Source organism: Rhinatrema bivittatum, chromosome 15 (genome assembly GCF_901001135.1).
Source record: "Rhinatrema bivittatum chromosome 15, aRhiBiv1.1, whole genome shotgun sequence".
Lineage (NCBI taxonomy): Eukaryota > Metazoa > Chordata > Amphibia > Gymnophiona > Rhinatrematidae > Rhinatrema > Rhinatrema bivittatum.
Window position 1 is genome coordinate 77,851,984 of NC_042629.1, and position 17,974 is coordinate 77,869,957.

General features: G+C 49.2%; 1 protein-coding gene across 6 annotated transcripts in view; it reads left to right on the plus strand.

The window, feature by feature from the left end:
• Positions 1 to 16,585, plus strand: part of UBE4B (ubiquitination factor E4B) — an 82,320-nt gene extending 65,735 nt beyond the window's left edge. For 5 of the 6 annotated variants that reach the window (XM_029578249.1, XM_029578250.1, XM_029578251.1 and 2 more), the window contains 7 exons: positions 1,958 to 2,084; positions 2,200 to 2,344; positions 6,896 to 7,030; positions 7,503 to 7,694; positions 13,506 to 13,680; positions 13,765 to 13,911; positions 15,379 to 15,514. In XM_029578249.1, coding sequence (XP_029434109.1) covers positions 1,958 to 2,084; positions 2,200 to 2,344; positions 6,896 to 7,030; positions 7,503 to 7,694; positions 13,506 to 13,680; positions 13,765 to 13,911; positions 15,379 to 15,440 — 983 coding nt within the window. In that variant the 3' untranslated portion in view covers positions 15,441 to 15,514. Of the gene's footprint in view, positions 1 to 1,957; positions 2,085 to 2,199; positions 2,345 to 6,895; positions 7,031 to 7,502; positions 7,695 to 13,505; positions 13,681 to 13,764; positions 13,912 to 15,378 lie in introns of all 6 variants that reach the window. The other variant, XM_029578247.1, reaches the window with a different exon arrangement.
• The last annotated feature ends 1,389 nt before the right edge of the window (positions 16,586 to 17,974 follow it).

The following is a 17,974-nucleotide window of genomic DNA, read 5'->3' on the forward strand; positions in this document are numbered from 1 at the left end:
TGAGGTGAATCTCGATTCCAAGAGGTTATGGGTAAGCCATCACCCAATCCCTAGAACAGGGCATCTATAATCTTGCTGGGATTCGGCGCTTATGTTTGGTTGAGTAGAGTTACAGTTATCCATTTTAAATCAAATTTTAATTAAGTTTTGATCAGATTTAATCAAGTTTTTTCAATAGTAAGTCCACAATGGCTTTTGAAGAGAATACTGGAGGGCTGAGGTCACTGCAGGGCAGTATCTAGGGTGACGTCAGCTTTGAAACCGGATTCTGTCTCCATCTGCTGGCAGGGGAGCACATAACCCATTGGTCCTGAGTCCATCTGGCTACATTAAGGAAAACAAAATTATCAGGTGAGTAATTTTTCCAATTTACAGCGCATGTTCACTGGGAGCCAGTGTAAGCCGAGTAAAAGTGGCTTCGCAGGAGAACTTGTAGTACTTCCAGTGATTATATGTGCTTTAGTATTTTGAATTACCTGCAACTTGTGTAACGTATTTACTGGCAGTCCCATGAACAATGCGTTGCAATAATCCAAATGAGATAGAATAAGTGCATAAGCCACCATTTTCAAAGAATCCCAGTCCAAACATGGTCTCAGCTGTCTTATCGTTTTTACTTTTAGATACACATTACGAGTTACTTGCTGAATATGTTTTTCTAGACAAAGCTCTGAATCTAGAATGACTCCTAAAGATCTTACTTCATTCTTCATCACCAAATCTACATCATTCAGTTTCAACCCTCTTTTTATCTCTGCTGTACCAAGCCAAAGGACCTCTGTCTTACTGGTATTTACCACTAATTTACTACTGTTGAATCATAGGGCTAGCTTAGTTAAACGGTGATTTAAACCCAAATAATTGTCATCGACAAACTTGCCTCAAGAGGCCAATATCTGCACATCATCAACGTATATAAAAGGAGTAAATCCCACATCCCGAATAATACGGGCACCATAAAGGATGTGGCGGGATGATAAGGAGGTGTTTCTATGGGCATGTTTAGGTCTGGGAAGAAAGAGGTCACGTACATATTATTAAATTATTGACCGCCTACACATAAAGAGCAGGTGCAAACTACATGGAAGGGTAGTTTTAATGTGTTTTTACCTGAATTTTCAAAGTACCCATATGGTTTCCTTTACAAAATACATGCGTTAAAACTGCCTGCATAGTTTGCAACTTTCTGAGCTTTTTGATGCTTGCGCTTGTAGTGTAACTGTACAGATAACTGTCCAAACCACCGTGAAGTACTGTTGAAAGGGCTGTTGGTGCAACTACATTGGGAGAATGGAACTAGGACATCTCAGATCCAGGCTCCAGTCTCACTGGTGACTACAGTAAATAATAATAAATGAAATTCCCAGGGTGACACTCGCACTGTATCTTTATCTTGATTAGATTGTAAGCCTTACTGAGAAGTGACTGTCTCTGTGAATTGTATGATGCTGTGTACGTCAGTTACTGCTACAGAAGTGATACGTAGTAGTAGTAGAAGGAGTTACCCTGAAATTAGGATTTACTTTAAACAATTCCGCGAACCATCTGTAAAGCTGGGTTTATGCCTCTCTAGGTATAACTGTACAGAGGCATAACCTGATATTCAGGTTATGCTAAGGTAAGAAACTGGGCTTAAATTTATCTTCCTAAAAGGATTATTTTGTAAAAATAAAAGTTTAAGAAAATAGAACAGCTTGTCTGTTTCTATAATTTATAGAAATAAAAGCAAACAAGTTGTAGTTATGGTTTTTTATCTTGGTCTATTCTAATACATTTGTGACTGTTGTCTTCTGTAGGATTCTAGAAAAATGCGTGCATGGGATTCCTGTGCTGGGTGTGGGTTAGGAAGGCAGTACCCCCAGTACCGTAGCACGCTCCCGGATCAGGCTACGTCCTCACCTGAGCCTTCTGTCTGATAAATGAGTATTTACCACCTACTTTCCTCTCTTCTTCTCAGATGTGGAGCATACTGGAGCCACCAGCGAGTTCTATGACAAATTTACAATTCGCTATCACATAAGCACCATTTTTAAAAGCCTTTGGCAGAACATAGCGCACCATGGTACATTCATGGAGGAATTCAAGTGAGTGAGAGGCTCCACTTTCTGCTCTATACTTGCCACCCCTAGTACAGGGACTCTCGGCGCTGTGGGCTCAGAGTGTGTTGCAGCAGCATTAATGGGTTGTGCCTCTTTGCAGCTCTGGGAAGCAGTTTGTTCGGTACATTAACATGCTAATAAACGACACCACATTTCTGCTCGATGAAAGTCTGGAATCTCTGAAACGGATCCATGAAATGCAGGAAGAGATGAGGAACAAGGAACACTGGGAGCAGTTACCCCAGGTGAGTGAGGTTCTGGACTGCAGACCCATCACTCATGCTCTGTACTTCAGTCATGGCAGCCACAGCGGCCCTGAGCGCCTTCTCTTCATTATGTGCTAGACAGATCCGTACCTCAACTTTCAAAACTTGTTCTCTGCAGTAAACAGGTTTTTCCGAGGACAGCAGGATGGAAAACTTCTGTCCAAGTTTCTAGAACTGTGACTTGCTCACATTGAGCACGCCCAGCCTGCCCTATGCCACGCGTCCTCTCGAGGTGCTTCCTCCGCGGAGCTGCAGCATCGGCATTTCTGAGCTTACTTTGGCCTTTTAGCCTCTTTTGGAAAACTTTACACTTTTTTCAAAACATTAACAAGATTTTCTTTGCTGTGTCCGATGCTGGGTCCCTCTCGGTCCTCCCCGTAATATTCCTAGTAAGGGTTTTCGACGTTTATTGTTAAGTTTCCTTTCATGCTCGATTCCCCGTGGAGGTGGTGCTTTGGTGCCCACCAGCCATCAACACCTATTGCCATCAATTTTGATCTTGCTTCCCGTTTATTTCGTCCCATCATGGCCACGTTTGAATTTAAGCGACACCCTCGGTGCCAGAGGGCTATGTCCATCATGGACCTTCATGATGAATGTGTCCTATGCCTGGGGACATTGCATGATGTCCGGGGTTGCCACAAATGTGCCCAGATGAACCCAAAAGGATGAGGTCTTCATTTTGATAAGATGGAGTGCCTCTTCGAGTCAAAGAAGACCGAGTCAGTGGCATTGGCATCGAAGAACCATGGAGCTGCACCGTTGGACATTGAACCGTCGACACTGACGGGACCGGCAGTTCCGGAGGTGCTGCGGGCTGATAGGGGCGCCAGAGACTGGCCATAGTTGGGCTTCTAAAGGCCTAGCACATCAGGTTCCTCATCCTCAACACCAGGGATAGACTGCGCCGAGCATCGAGGGAAGCCAAAGAAGCATCAGCATCGGTCTCTGTCAATGCACAGTGCCAGGCATGGGAATGTGCCAGCTCATGCTGTGATGCCCTCAAAGTGACCCCCACAGTGAGGAGTGTCAGTCCTCCATCGGTGTCGGGGGTCTGCAGTGGTCTCCATCAGTCCTGATGCCAGTCACCGATCCTCCTCTCTGTTCTGAAGAGGATATAGCTACCCCTCCTTCCTCCCAGTCGGTGTTAGTATAATCAATGTTTGAGGAGGAGCCTGAGCAGCGAGTACAGCTGACAGTCAAGAGGGCGATTCGGGACATCGGTCTTGTGGCACTAATGGCACAGGAGCCGGAATCGTCAGTCTAGGAGCCACTGTTGGAGAAGCTCCATGCGCTCATCGGCATGTTACCGACCCAGCTGGCATTGGTTTCTGGCTTGGCGCAGGCGCCCATCAGGGCACCGCGGTCTCACTCTGTTGATATGGTGGTTGTGGCCGGTTGCTCGGAGGAGGAAGCCCTATCTAGACAGGCTGAGATGTTGAGATGTGCAGCCCCCCGTTCCAGCTTTGCTGGAGCCTGCACCTCTGGACAAAGGCCAAGCGCCTAGGGCCTTATCCCTTACCAATTTCAGTGAGGATGAGAGGGCCTCATGACCTCTGGGAGGATGACACTACAGAGTCCTCCACCAATGGCTCTGAGAGTCTCCCCTCAGACCCTTCTCCTCCAGAAGAGTGAAGAAAGTCTCCACCTGAGTATTTGACCTCCTCAGTTTTTGTGCAGGCGATGGCAGAGGCCATCCCTTTTCAGCTGCTGACAGAAGAGGATGCCAGGCACAAAACGTTTGAAATCCTCCATTTTGTGGAGCTTCCTAAGGAGATTGTGGTGGTCATGGTGCACGACATCCTTAAGGAGTTACTGCTGAGGATGTGGGAACACCTCCGCACAGCGCCTCCCGTGAATAAAAAGTCTGACAGGGTTTACCTTGTCCAGAAGGCTCCTGGGTTCGATATACGACAGCTTCCCCACCAATCAGTGGTAGTTGAATCTGCTCTCAAGAGAGCCAAGCGGTCTTGGACCCATTCCTCGGTGCCCCCGGTGAAGGATCATAGAGTGAATGCTGTTGGGAGGGAGGATTTTCAGGGACTTATGCTCATTGCCTGCATAGTTTCCTACCAGCTCTACATGAGGCAGTACTCGCGGGACATCTGGAAGCAGGTGCAGGAGGTGGTCGAGCAGTTGCCTCAGCAGAAGCAGGACACCCTTATGCCTCATAAGGGCAAGGTGCACGGAAAACATGAGGTCCACGCGACCTATGATGTTTCCAAAATGGCAGAGGATCTTTGCTGCGGGGATCAGTGCGTGCAGAATGGGATGGCTGCAGGCCTCGGATCTCCGACCAGAGGTACAGGAACGACTCGCTGACGTGCCATGTACTGGAGAGAATCTCTTTGGAGATAGGGTGAGGGATGCGGTGGCCCAGCTCTGGGATCACTATAAAACCCTCCAACAACTCTCTGCCACTACTCCGGCCCCATCCTCCTCTGCTAGGAGATCGGCGAGATTAGGGCAGACGAAGTCTTTCACCAGAGGAAGTACTCTTCTCTGTCTCCTTGCTCCCATCAGCAGCATCAGGGCTGCTGCAGCCATACCAGGCAGCAGAGAGCTCTCAAGGCCCAGTTGGTGCCTCAAGTCAACTCCAGGGACGGGTTTTTACTGGGTCATAGAGAGCATAGTTCAGTTACTTGCACAGTGCGATGGATCCACCAGTTGGTGGCAGGCTGCGGTTCTTTGCGAACCAGTGGCCCAGTATAACCTCAGACTGGTGGGTTCTTTCCATTGTCCGTCAAGGGTACTGATTGAACCTATTGGGTTCCCTGTCAAATTGCCCTCTGAGCCTGTTTTGGGAGTTGGTAGTGCATCGGGAGGTATTTCTAACAGAGCTCTCCTCCCTCTTAACGACCAGAGCAGTTGAACCTATTCCACCAGGGCAAAGATGGTGGGAATTTTACTCCAGGTCCTTCCTGATTCCAAAGAAAACAGGACTCCATCCCATCCTAGACCTAAGGGCCTTGAACAGATTTATCAGAAAGGAAAAGTTCAAGATGGTTTCCCTGGGCACCTTGATCCCCCTTTTACAAAAAAGGAGACTGGCTATGCTTCCTTGAACTGAAGGATGTGTACACCCATATCAAGATCTTCCCAAGTCATCGGAAGTATCTCTGATTCATGGTGGGAAAACAGCACTTCCAGTATCGGGTGTTGCCGTTTGGGCTTGCTTCAGGCCCATGGGTCTTCATAAAATGCCTGGCTGTGGTGGTGGCGCACTTCTGCAGGCTGGAGGTGCATGTTTTCCCTTTTCTGGACGATTAGCTTGTCATGAGTACATATCAGGCAGGTTCCATCAGGTCCATGTGCCTGACCATTCTGGGTTTTGGAACCACTAGGGTTCATCAACTATCTGAAGTCCCATCTCAGCCTGTCACTTCAATTGGACTTTGTAGGAACCCTGCTACACACCGCTCAGGCCAAGGGCTTCCTGCCTCGTCAAAGAGCCACTACTCTGAAGACCATCGTGGCAGAGATTCAGCAGAGCCAGCAGGTGTCAGCCTGGCACATGTTGAGGATGTCAGGCCATATGGCCGCAACTGTCCACGTCACTCGCTTGGAATGATTGTACATGCGCAAGGCCCAGTGGACCCTGTTGGTGGCCCACTTGCGAGTAATTCCCATCTGCAAGGCTGCAACGTGGAGTTCTCTCCACACATTCACATCTCACTATTGCTTGGATAGGGATGGCCGATGTGACAGTAGGTTTGGTTAATCTGTCCTTTGGAATCTGTTTGAGATGTAGAACCCAGTTATCCCACCTAAGGCCCATTGTTTGGGTTCAGGTGTCTCCCCCTCTTTTACCAATAGCACCATTGTTGGTATTCCCGTTGGCATCTGGTTTGGGTGTCTGTTGGTCACGTTTTATGTTGGGGAGCAGCCTGCATAGCTAGGGATTGATTCACCTATGTGTGAGGACTACCATCCTGCTTGTTCTCAGAAAGCAGAGTTGCTTACCTGTAACAGGTGTTCTCTGAGGACAGCAGGATGTTAGTCCTCACAAAATCCACCTGCCATCCTGTGGAGTTGGGTTTCTCCTACTTTTGATTTATATCTATTTCTATGCTATAAGACTGAAGAGGGACTCCGCTGGGCATGCTCAGTGTGACCAAGTTCTAGAACCTTTGACATAAGTTTTCCATATCAGGGCTCCATCTAATGATGTCATCCATGTGTGACGAGTAACATCCTGCTGTCCTTCGGAGAACACCTGTTACAGGTAAGCAACTCTGCTTTATCCACCTGAAATGGGCTTTTCTGTCAGTGCAGATGAAGGAAATATTGTGCATGCTTTTACCTATGCGTGGCAACAGGCACAAAACCTGCAGGTACATTTTTCCTGCAGTTTGCGCACCAGTGCATTTTCATAGAGAAACCCCATGAGCTTGTAAGTAATCCCCCGCCAACGTGCACGTGTGCACACACAGAGCTCCATTCATGATCTGTAATCGATCTTGCGCCTGGTTTGGATTGTATTTTCTGCAGTTGCCAGCAGTGCTAAGATTTGGTTTTTCTGTTTTCCAGGACCAGCAACAGGCCCAGCAGTCGCAGCTAGCTCAGGATGAGCGTGTTTCTCGCTCCTATCTTGCTCTGGCTACAGAGACTGTTGACATGTTTCATATCCTCACCAAACAGGTTCAGAAGCCATTTTTGAGACCGGTAAGTGGTAGCTGCTTTCATTCTCTTCTTGCTTGGGGATTCATTTTCCAAGCAGCTTCTAACTCCTAGCATTGGAGGAGAGCTGGGAATTGAATCTTCTATTTTGACTTTTGTACCTTTAAATCACTTGTAAACCTTTCTGCTGATGCTTTCAGTTCATAGGTTTAATTCAGTAGCAGATGTATACTTCTGTGCATTGTTTTGTACAAAGTGTCTGGTGAGGTTCTGATGCCACCTGTGAGCTCTACAAGGGCTACTTGTAAGGTTCTGTGTCTGCCTTGTGTACACAGTTTAGCTGGGATTGTGAATGGGGACTGGGTGACTTCTGTTCTATGGTCCTGCAGATAGGAGGTGAATTCCTTGCGGTTTTCTCCCTTTCAGAGGCAGAGGGGAGTAGGACAACTGTGGATCTTTCTGAATGAGATGGTTTCTCTTCTCGTGTCCATACTCTTCTTTCATGTGTTTTTTATAGGAGCTGGGACCCCGCTTAGCTGCAATGCTGAACTTTAACCTTCAGCAGTTATGTGGACCTAAGTGTCGTGACCTGAAAGTAGAGAACCCTGAAAAATATGGGTTTGAACCGAAGAAGCTTTTGGATCAGCTGACGGACATTTATCTGCATTTAGACTGTGCTCGCTTTGCGAAGGCCATTGCTGATGATCAGGTGGGTAGAAAGAATACAGCAAGGGCTAGGAGTCGGAAGATGCCTTCCAACTCTGCAGCGCTAACAGTTCCTTGGGAAAAGCATCCTGCTAAGAGTGCCTAGAGTTTCCTAGCGAGTAGCCAGATGGACTCAGGACCAATGGGTTATGTGCTCCCCTGCCAGCAGATGGCGACAGAGTCAGGTTTCAAAGCTGACGTCACCCTAGATACTGCCCTGCAGTGACCTAAGCATCTCTCCGTCTCCTATAGGGATCGCTGTGCCTTTTGAAAGAAGAAATTCTACTTTTAAGTTGGAGAAAAGATTGAGCCCCGCTCTCCTGCATTGATACCTAAAGGTCCCTCCCCCAGTTGAGAATTTCTGAGGTGATTTCCGAGATCCCTCAGAGGTTTGCCTTGGTCCGGTTCCCGGTGTGGACTTTGCTGCTCAAGCAGCTGAAAGGCAGCGGGTGCAGGAAGCCGAGCTCGACGGTGACTGCCAAAGCCCTCTTCCCCCCCCCTCCCCCCCAAAGCCGGAGACCGTCTCTGTACTCAACCCGTAAGTGCTGAGCCCAAAGGTAAGTTTAAAAAAAAAAAAGAAGAGAAGAGGGGTTTTGGTAAGACTTCTCCAGTCTCCTTGCTCAGCTGACGTAGTTCCTGATCCCATTGGGGCTCACGAGCAGGTTGAGGGGCGCCCCTGGTGGTCTAGGCCCTGCTTTAAGCTTGCTTGGCACACCGGATGGAGGCCGAGACAACACCCTCTTGTGCGCATCTTTGTGCAACTCTTACTGCCCACCATAGGACATCGGTACTCACAGTGTGTTGGCCGTGCGTATTTACACACACAATAAAGAAACGTCGGGTGCACAGGCTGGGTGTGTACCTCGCCTAAGCGCTCAAAATTTGTGCGCATAAAGTTTTAAGCATGAGCTGATCAAATGCACAATTACCGCGTCCAATGGCGCTGGCAGTCAAGAAAATTAAGTGCCTTGCCCTATGCGCTGCTTGTCATATTAGGGCTTCTCAGCCTGAACTGGATTCCAACTTGTGTCAGCACTGTGAGGAAGCCCAAGGAGATTTGGCCTCCCTGGACTTTGCTGAGCCCAGCTCCTCCCATTCAGATGATGGATTGGCAGCCTTAACTGGAAGTACTCCAGATCTGAGTAACCCCTTGGCTGGGTCTTCTATGGGAGAGGGAAACTCGGCTGGTCCCACCCCAGTTCCCCCTGGGCTAGGCATGGACCCGGCGGCCTTTGCTTGGGTGGAATTTTTCCGGGGACTACAGGCCTTTGTATAGGCGCAGTCTACTTCCTCACTTGCCCCTGTCTGGACGGAACCCCAGCCGGCCCCCTCTCCCTCTCCCTCTCCCATTCCTGTTGGCAGACCTCGAGGCATGCCCTGTCTGACCAAGGGTATCCCTAGTGGGGACCCTGATGGCTCAGATGAAGAGCAAGATCCCTTGGAAGAAGGGGAAATTCCCCCAGGATTAGAACCATATCGAACCATGTTACGGTTCTTTCATAGAGATGAATTTCCGGCCTTGGTTTCCCAGACCCTGAAAACACTAAGAGTTCCTGGAGTTGAATCTATGCCGGAACCAAAGAAGAATCCCATTCTGATTTCCTTGTGCAAAGCCTCTTGCTACTTCCCAGTACTGGAAGTCAACCAGGAGTTGATTGACCTGGAATGGGATGCCCCAGAAGCAAGTTTTAAAGGGGACTGGGCATTGGATCTAGCGGGTATAGAGTTTCTAACAGTGAGAGAACATTTGCATTTCCCTAAATTGAATGCACTGGTCTGCACTGTCTCTTAAGTGAACAACTATCCCAGTGGAGGGAGGAGTGGCCTTAAAGGATGCACACGATAGATGGTTGGAGACTATCCTTAAACAAGCCTTTAATGCAGTAGCAAGGACCTTACAGATTGCTTCTTGTGTGCCCTGGTAGCGCATTCATGCTTACTTCTCTCTCAGGAGATAGATAACGCGGGGGTGATCCCCAGAGCGGCTATGGAACCTGGTGCCGCTTTTGTAACACACGCGGGCTTGGATTTAGTCCGTACTTCAGCCAGAGGAGTGGCCTCAGTGGTAGTGGACAGGAGACAGCTAAGGCTGTGGAATTGGTCAGCCGATGCAATCTCCAAGGCCAACCTTACAAAGATTCCCTTTAAAGGATCACTCCTATTTGGAAGCGAATTGGAAAAACTGGCTAGTAAATGGAGTGAATCTCCAGTCCCCCGGTTACCAGAAGATAAGAGGAAAAAATTGCAGCACCCTTCGCCTATGAGGTGCCAGTCCAGGGCCTCTCAACTTTTCCGCCCCTACAGAAACTCAACATTTCAGAGGTCTCAGCCCTTTGGAAGAACTCGGTCCTTTCATAGTGGACAGCCCAAGAGAGGGGCAGGTTCGGGTTCAGGATAGTCCCAAACCTCCCAATGAAATTTTACTGACCCATCTTCGGAATGAGGAGATAGGGGGTCGACTGTCTCTCTTTTAACAAAGGTGGGTCGAGATCACGTTGGATAAGTGGGTCCTGGAAGTCATATGGGAAGGATATACGCTGGAATTTCGCAGAGCTCCTCGGGACGTATTCATGATGTCTCCTTGCTACTTCCAGCACAAAAAGCAGGCAGTGGAGATTACTTTTTTAAGGCTCCTCAGGATGAGGGCTGTAATCCCAGTACCTATGCCCCAGGAAAATATGGGGCATTATTACATATATTTCATCGTACCCAAGAAGGAATGTTCCTTTTGCCCCTTCCTGGACCTCAAGAGTGTCAACCGTCGCCTTCGAGTGAGTCATTTCCGCATGGAAACTTTACACAACCATGATAATGGCCGTACAACCGGGAGAGTTCTTAACCTCCCTGGATCTATCCGAGGCCTACCTACAAATTCCAATCCATCAAAAACACCAACACTTCCTATGTCTTGTCGTATTAGGTCACCATTATCAGTTCCGGGCACTGCCCTTTGGCCTAGCCACCGCCCCAAGAACATTTTCCAAGATTATGGTGGTTGTGACGGCTGCATTGAGAAGAGAAGGAATCCTGGTACACCCATACTTGGATGACTGGTTGATCCGGGCCAAGTCCGTGGAAGAAAGTCTCCAGGTGACCAACAGGGTAAGCTCCTTGCTTCAGGTTGGGTAGTAACCTTGGACAAGAGCAGTCTTAAGCCTTCCCAGTCATTTGAGTATCTGGGAGTCCAGTTCAACACCAGGCAGGGCAAGGTCTTTCTCCCGACCACACGGATGCGGAAGTTAATGTCCCAGGTGCGTTAGTTGATGAACACAATATGCCCAACTGTGTGGAGCTATCTTCAAGTTCTCAGTTTGATGGTGACAACCTTGGAAGTAGTGCCGTGGTCGAGATCACACATGCGCCCACTTCAGTGCTCGCTGTTGTCATATTGGAACCTGCTGTCTCAAGACTATTCGATTTGGTTCCACTTACCGATGGAAGTATGTTCTCGGCTCCAGTGGTGGCTGGAGGAAGTTCATCTGGGCAAAGGTGTAACCCTGTCCCCTCCAAGCTGGCTGGTCCTCACAACAGATGCGAGCTTCCAGGGCTGGGGAGCTCACTGTCAGGAACTGACTATCGAGGGGCATTGGATCAAAGAAGAGGCACTCTGGAACATAAAAACCGCCTGGAAGCCCGAGTAGTCAGATTGGCGTGTCTGCAGTTCAGCCACATACTCTGGGGACAGGCGGTCCACGCAATGTTGGACAATGCAACAACGGTAGCCTACATCAACCGCCAGGGAGGAACAAAGAGCCAGCAAGTGTCACAGGAGATAGACCTCCTTATGGAATGGGCAGAAATGCATCTACAGATGATCTCGGCCTCTCACATTGCAGGAAAAGACAATGTCAGAGCAGACTTTCTAAGCAGGGAGAGTCTGGATCCAGGAGAATGGACGTTGTCGGCCAAAACGTTTCAGCTGATAGCAGCTCGCTGGGATCTGCTGGCTGCATCTCACAATGCAAAGGTTCCCCGATTCTTCAGTCGCAGAAGAGATTAGTGGTCCCTGGGGATCAAAGCTCTCATTCAGACCTGGCCAGAAGAGGACTTGCTTTACGCCTTTCCTCCGTGGCCCTGGCTGGGCAGGGTCATTCACAGAATCGAGGACCACAGGGGCTTAATCCTATTAGTAGCTCCAGATTGGTCCAGACGTCTGTGGTATGCGGACATGCGGAGACTCCTGGTGGAGACCACCCTGTGCCTCCCACCGCACAGGGACCTGCTTCCACAGGGACAGGTCCTTCACAAGAGTCCGACTTGATTCTTTCTTACGGTTTAGCCTTTGAGAGGGCTCGCCTGATGAAGCGTGGATATTTGGCGGCAGTAATTGCCTCCTTACTCCTCACTCAGAAGTCCTGTATGTCCTTAGTATATGTGTGGGTCGGGAGAATATTTGAGGCCTGGTGCGAGGAACGCGGTGTTTCCCCTCGGATGGTCAAAATCTCACTGGTTCTGGATTTTTTGCAGGATGACTTGAATAAAGGTTTGACCCTTAACTCCTTGAAGGTCTAGGTATGGCTGTCTCCTGTTTCAGGGGCGAGGTGCACGGAAACCCACCTGTCGGCTCATCCGGACATGGCCTGTTTTCTGAAAGGGGTAAAGCACCTCTGGCCACCCCTATGGTGCTCAGTTCCCTTGTGGAATCTTAATCTAGTATTGGAGTTTTTGGCAGGGCCCTCCTGTCGGCCACTGCGCAGTCTTTCTTTGCGCTTGTTAACCCTAATAATTGTGTTCCTGGTGGCCAGATGCTTGGCTCGTTGCATCTCTGAACTACAGGCATTGTTGTGTCTGGAACTGTTCCTCTGGATGACTCCAGGAGCGTTACAACTTCGTACTGTTCCATTCTTCTTGCCTAAGGTAGTCTCGGAGTTTCATTTGAATCAGTCCATTTTGTTGCCATCCCTAAATAGGCACAAGGACGCGGAAGAATACCGCCTCCTCCGCCATTTAAATGGTCGTAGGCTTTTGGTGCTTTATCTTTCAGAACCGGTCTGCAAGATGGACCGCTTGTTTGTTTGTTCTCAGTGGAAAGAGGCAGGGCGAACCAGCTTCGTGGGCTATCATAGCTCGCTGGATCAAGGAGGTGGTCATGGGAGCTAAATCCACTAGGGCTCAGGCAGTCCCCTAGGTGGAAGCTGGACGGCTGTCTCCCATCGACATCTGCCGAGCTGCGACGGGCTCCTCCAGGCTCTATCACCTGGATGTTCAGGCCCGAGGGGACACAGCCTTTGCAAGGCCAGTGTTAACCGGACCGTGGGCAGTCGTAGCGTTTGTACATCCCATTGGTCCTGAGTCCATCTGTCTACACTAAGGAAAATGAAATTATCAGGTAAGTAATTTCTCCATTTACTCTCAACTACAGCTAATATAAAATGAGTGCTTAACAGTACAAACCCAGATAGACTGGAAAAGTATGTTTAAATAAAATATGTAACTAGAGAATCCCCTCCATATCGATTTATCACCCGGCATCCAGAGTTTATTTCCTGATGCACGGTTGCAAGGTCCAGGAGATGGGCTTTGTCTCCCAAAAATTCAGGAAGTGCTGGCAGGTCCCTATAGCTGCCTTCTCTAATGTTCCTGCAGCACACATGGGGCTGGTGGCTCCAAGCTTTCCATGCCTTTCATGTTTCTGCCTTCTGGTCTGCTTTATAACTCAGGGGGGATTTTATTTGTGCACTGTCAGCACCTTCATTCAGTGACTCATGTCAGGAGGACTATGCGGTCCTATAAGCTCATGTACTTCAGCCAACAAAGACTGGAGAGATTTAGTGTGGGCGTTCGAATGTAAGTGTCTCCTGCTCTTTCCTTACAGCGCTCCTACAGCAAAGAGCTGTTTGAGGAAGTTATTTCTAAGATGCGCAAGGCAGGTATCAAGTCTACGATAGCGATAGAAAAGTTCCAGCTGCTGGCGGAAAAGGTGGAGGAAATAGTAGCGAAGAACGCGCGTGCAGAAATGGATTACAGTGATGCGCCTGATGAGTTCAGAGGCAAGTTACTGAAAGAGCCCAGCCCAAGTTCAGGGTTGTAACTCCTGGAGCGCCGTGGTTTTAAGGCAGGCTTATCTTTTGCAGACCCATTGATGGACACGCTGATGTCTGATCCAGTGAGGCTTCCATCTGGAACGATTATGGACCGCTGCATTATCCTGCGGCACCTGCTCAACTCGTCCACGGACCCCTTTAACCGACAGACCCTGACAGAGAACATGCTGGAGCCAGGTAATGGTCAGCACTAAGCTTGCACTGCCATTCCTCTTTATTAGAAACTTTTCAATTATAGCAAAATGGATTACCTTGCAAATCTCCATATTTAATTGCTATGTTTTGGCACTTTGGTGTCTAGCCTCCTTACGTTCACATATTCTTTCCCATGGCTTCATAATGAGATAAGTCAATGTGGTATGTGTCCGAGGATCTATCGCTCCCCTCTGCCCTTGTCACTGAATTTAAAGGCCAAAACAGAATTCCTGTAGAAAGCTGGAATCCTTCCTCTGACCAGCAAAAGGCCTGGAACTGTGCAATTCTGTTGGAGCCTTGCATTCAGTGAGAAAGTGCACACATTTCAGCCTGGTGCTGAGTAGGAGACTTTAGTTTCTGTTGTGTATGTCTGTGTGTGAAGCTTGAGCTGCTGCTCCCCATGCGGTCTGTCCTGTGGCAAGATTGTGTGTGTATATGGGTGTACATGAAGCTTGCACTGCTGCCGGCAGGGCTAAGCCTGTTCTGAGGTGGGGCAGTGAGTGTGTATGGGTGTACATGAAGCTTGCACTGCTGCCAGCAGGACTAAGCTTGTTCTGAGGTGGGGCAGTGAGTGTGTGTGGGTGTACATGAAGCTTGCACTGCTGCCAGCAGGGCTAAGCCTGTTCTGAGCTGGGGCAGTGAGTGTGTATGGGTGTACATGAAGCTTGCACTGCTGCCAGCAGGACTAAGCCTGTTCTGAGGTGGGGTAGTGAGTGTGTATGGGTGTACATGAAGCTTGCACTGCTGCCGGCAGGGCTAAGCCTGTTCTGAGGTGGGGCAGTGAGTGTGTATGGGTGTACATGAAGCTTGCACTGCTGCCGGCAGGGCTAAGCCTGTTCTGAGCTGGGGCAGTGAGTGTGTATGGGTGTACATGAAGCTTGCACTGCTGCCGGCAGGGCTAAGCCTGTTCTGAGGTGGGGTAGTGAGTGTGTATGGGTGTACATGAAGCTTGCACTGCTGCCGGCAGGGCTAAGCCTGTTCTGAGGTGGGGCAGTGAGTGTGTATGGGTGTACATGAAGCTTGCACTGCTGCCAGCAGGACTAAGCCTGTTCTGAGGTGGGGTAGTGAGTGTGTATGGGTGTACATGAAGCTTGCACTGCTGCCGGCAGGGCTAAGCCTGTTCTGAGGTGGGGCAGTGAGTGTGTATGGGTGTACATGAAGCTTGCACTGCTGCCAGCAGGACTAAGCCTGTTCTGAGGTGGGGCAGTGAGTGTGTGTGGGTGTACATGAAGCTTGCACTGCTGCCAGCAGGGCTAAGCCTGTTCTGAGGTGGGGCAGTGAGTGTGTATGGGCTGGAAAGCTGCACTACTGCAGCTGCCTGTGCTGTATGTATGATAGGGAGGAGAAGGGGGAACTTTGCACTGCTGCTGCTTGTACAGTACTTTCCTATCCTTATTTCTTTAATAAGGCTTTTTATCTTCTGATAACTGTCTGTCTCTTTGTTCTCAGTACCTGAGCTTAAAGAGAGGATCCATGCCTGGATGAGGGACAAGCACAACTGTGACCAGTAATGGTCCTCTACCAGCACAGTCGGAGGCAGGCAGACGAGAGAAGTTTACAGTGGCCAGGAGGCTGCAGATGGTCCACATGCTCTGGGGCTGTAAACTTGGAGAGAGGACAGAGGACACAAAGCTGATACTGTACATATTTAAATATTAACTCAAAATGTTGGGGGATGGATTAGAAGGGAGCAGGTGCTGTGAAGGTCAGTGGGCAGATTAGAAGGGTGCCTATGCTTTTGAGGGACAGGTTAGAGGGGTGCAGTTTTGGAGACGGATGGCTCTGAGCATCAGGTCCCCCCCTCGTACAGCAGAGCACCAGCACTACTTCCTAGGGACTCTGAGCTCCCACATTTGCTGTTAGTCTTTCACAGTCAACTGTTGGTTTCCTGCTCCACCTTTTATTTTAATGATGGACATAAGAGTTTTAAGAATAGCCATCTACCCAATCCTTTACATTGCTTCTTCCAATGAAAAATGCAAAAGCAAGCCTGCATTCTGTGATCAAATGGTGCCTGCAGCGGAGAGCGCTCCAGGCAGGGGTTTCTAGCCCGTGTATGTACATAGTCCCTTACTGGATTTTTTATTTAATGTGGTGGTAAGTAACAAAAGAATAAAAAGCAAACTTTGCTTCTACCAGTGACTGGGAATGTCTGTACTGTCCTGTCTAAGTTCACTTCACAGAATCTTGTTGGTCCAGTATTTTAGTAAAGCAGCTACACGGGAGCAGGTGTACGTGCAGGCCTAGCGCTGGGGAGATCCTTCTGCAGGCTGGCTTCTATTTTTTTACCCTATCATATAATTTGATTGGTGCCATGCTCTAAGCTGTAATTGACTTTGTTGGAGAGTCCACAGGTGGCCAGTGTTCATGGAACAACATTTTCATGGCTTGGCCTTACCAAAACGCAAGTGCAGGAAATCTGGGAAGGAGCCTTTTTTTTAAATAAATAAGAGTTTTGTATTACTGCCCCCCTATTGGGATACTTGAATTCCTGAATTGTCCTTTTAAGGATTTGAAACCAGGACAGTGTTTTAAAATTAAGCCTGTAAAAATGTTTTTGGTTTTTTTTTTTTGGTTTTTTGTTTTGTTTTTTTGCTGATCGTGTCCTCTGTTTAGTTCCAGACTCTTGAACTACAATAAATGGTGATAAAGATTTCTGAGGTGCCTGTGCTGAGTCTTTCTTCTGCTGGCAGGGTGAGAGATTGGGCTGCTTCTAATATCATGATTTTATCTATTAGGCACTATTTCCTAGTGTGTAGGCAGATGGACTCAGGACCAATGGGTTTTGTGCTCCCCTGCCAGCAGATGGAGACTGAGTCAGGTTTCAAAGCTGACATCATCCTAGATACACCCCTGCAGTGACCTCATCCTTTCAGTATCTCTCCGTCTCCTAGCAGATGTGGATTGTGTCTCCTATCGGGAACACAGTACTCTTTAGAAGAGGAAAATTTGCCTTTAAATTTCTACCTTTAAATTGGAGAAAGATCGAGCCCCGCTCTCCTGCGGTGATACCTAAAGGTCCCTCCCCCAGTGATTTCTGAGATCCCTCAGAGGTGTACCTTGGTCCGGTAGCCGGTTCCCGGCGTGGACTTAGCTGCTCAAGCAGCTGAAAGGCAGTGGGTGCAGGAAGCAGAGTGCGGCGGTGACAGCCAAAGCCCTCTCCCCCTGCAGCCAGAGACCATCTTTGTACTCAGCCGGTAAGCACTGGTAGTAAGCTCAGGTAAGTGAAGAAGAACTCCGCCGATTCAGAGATGTGGAAGGGCTTAGGTAAGTCTTTCGGTCTCCATACTTGGCGAGCCATACCAACAACGTTCCCGATCCCGTTGGGACAAGGGAAGGAGGTTTCCGAATGGGCTGAATGGCCCCCCGATGGGCTTGGCCCTGCTTCAGACTCTGTGGGCCCTCCATGTGGCAGGCCGCGCTGGCGCCATTTTTCCCCATTGACCTTTGCTAGGCGCAGCGTGGGCTGGCCCTGTTGTGTGTCTAATGTGCACATAAGTGCGCGCACTCCTGGGCGCCTAACACGTGCATAGGTGCGAGCACCCCTGCACTCATAGCTGCGCGCGTATATTTGTACACAACCGGACGCTTTTACTTATGTGCGTTGGGGCAGAATTGTGCGCGCCTGAGCTCAGGCGCTAACCATCTGTACGCACAAGCTGCAATAACTATGGCTCTGGCAACTAAGGAGCACAAGCAACTCTCCTTGTGTGCCTCCTGCCATTTTAGAGCCGCACAGTCTGACCTAGAATCTTTCCTGTGTCAGCACTGTGAGGAAGCCCAGGGAGGGCTGGACTCTTAGAACATCTCCAAGCCTGGCCCCTCCCAGTTGGAGAATGGGTCAGCCACAACCTTATCTAGTAGCACCCCGGATCTGAGTAATACTGGGGTTGCATCCTCCCCGGGAGAGGGCAGTTCAGCGGCCCCTACCCCAGTTCCTTCTGGGCTAGGTATGGTCCCGGCGACCTTTCCTTGGCTGGAATTCTTTCAGGGCCTTCAAGCCTTTGTTCAGGTGCAGTTAGCTACTGCCCCTGCCTGGTCGGAG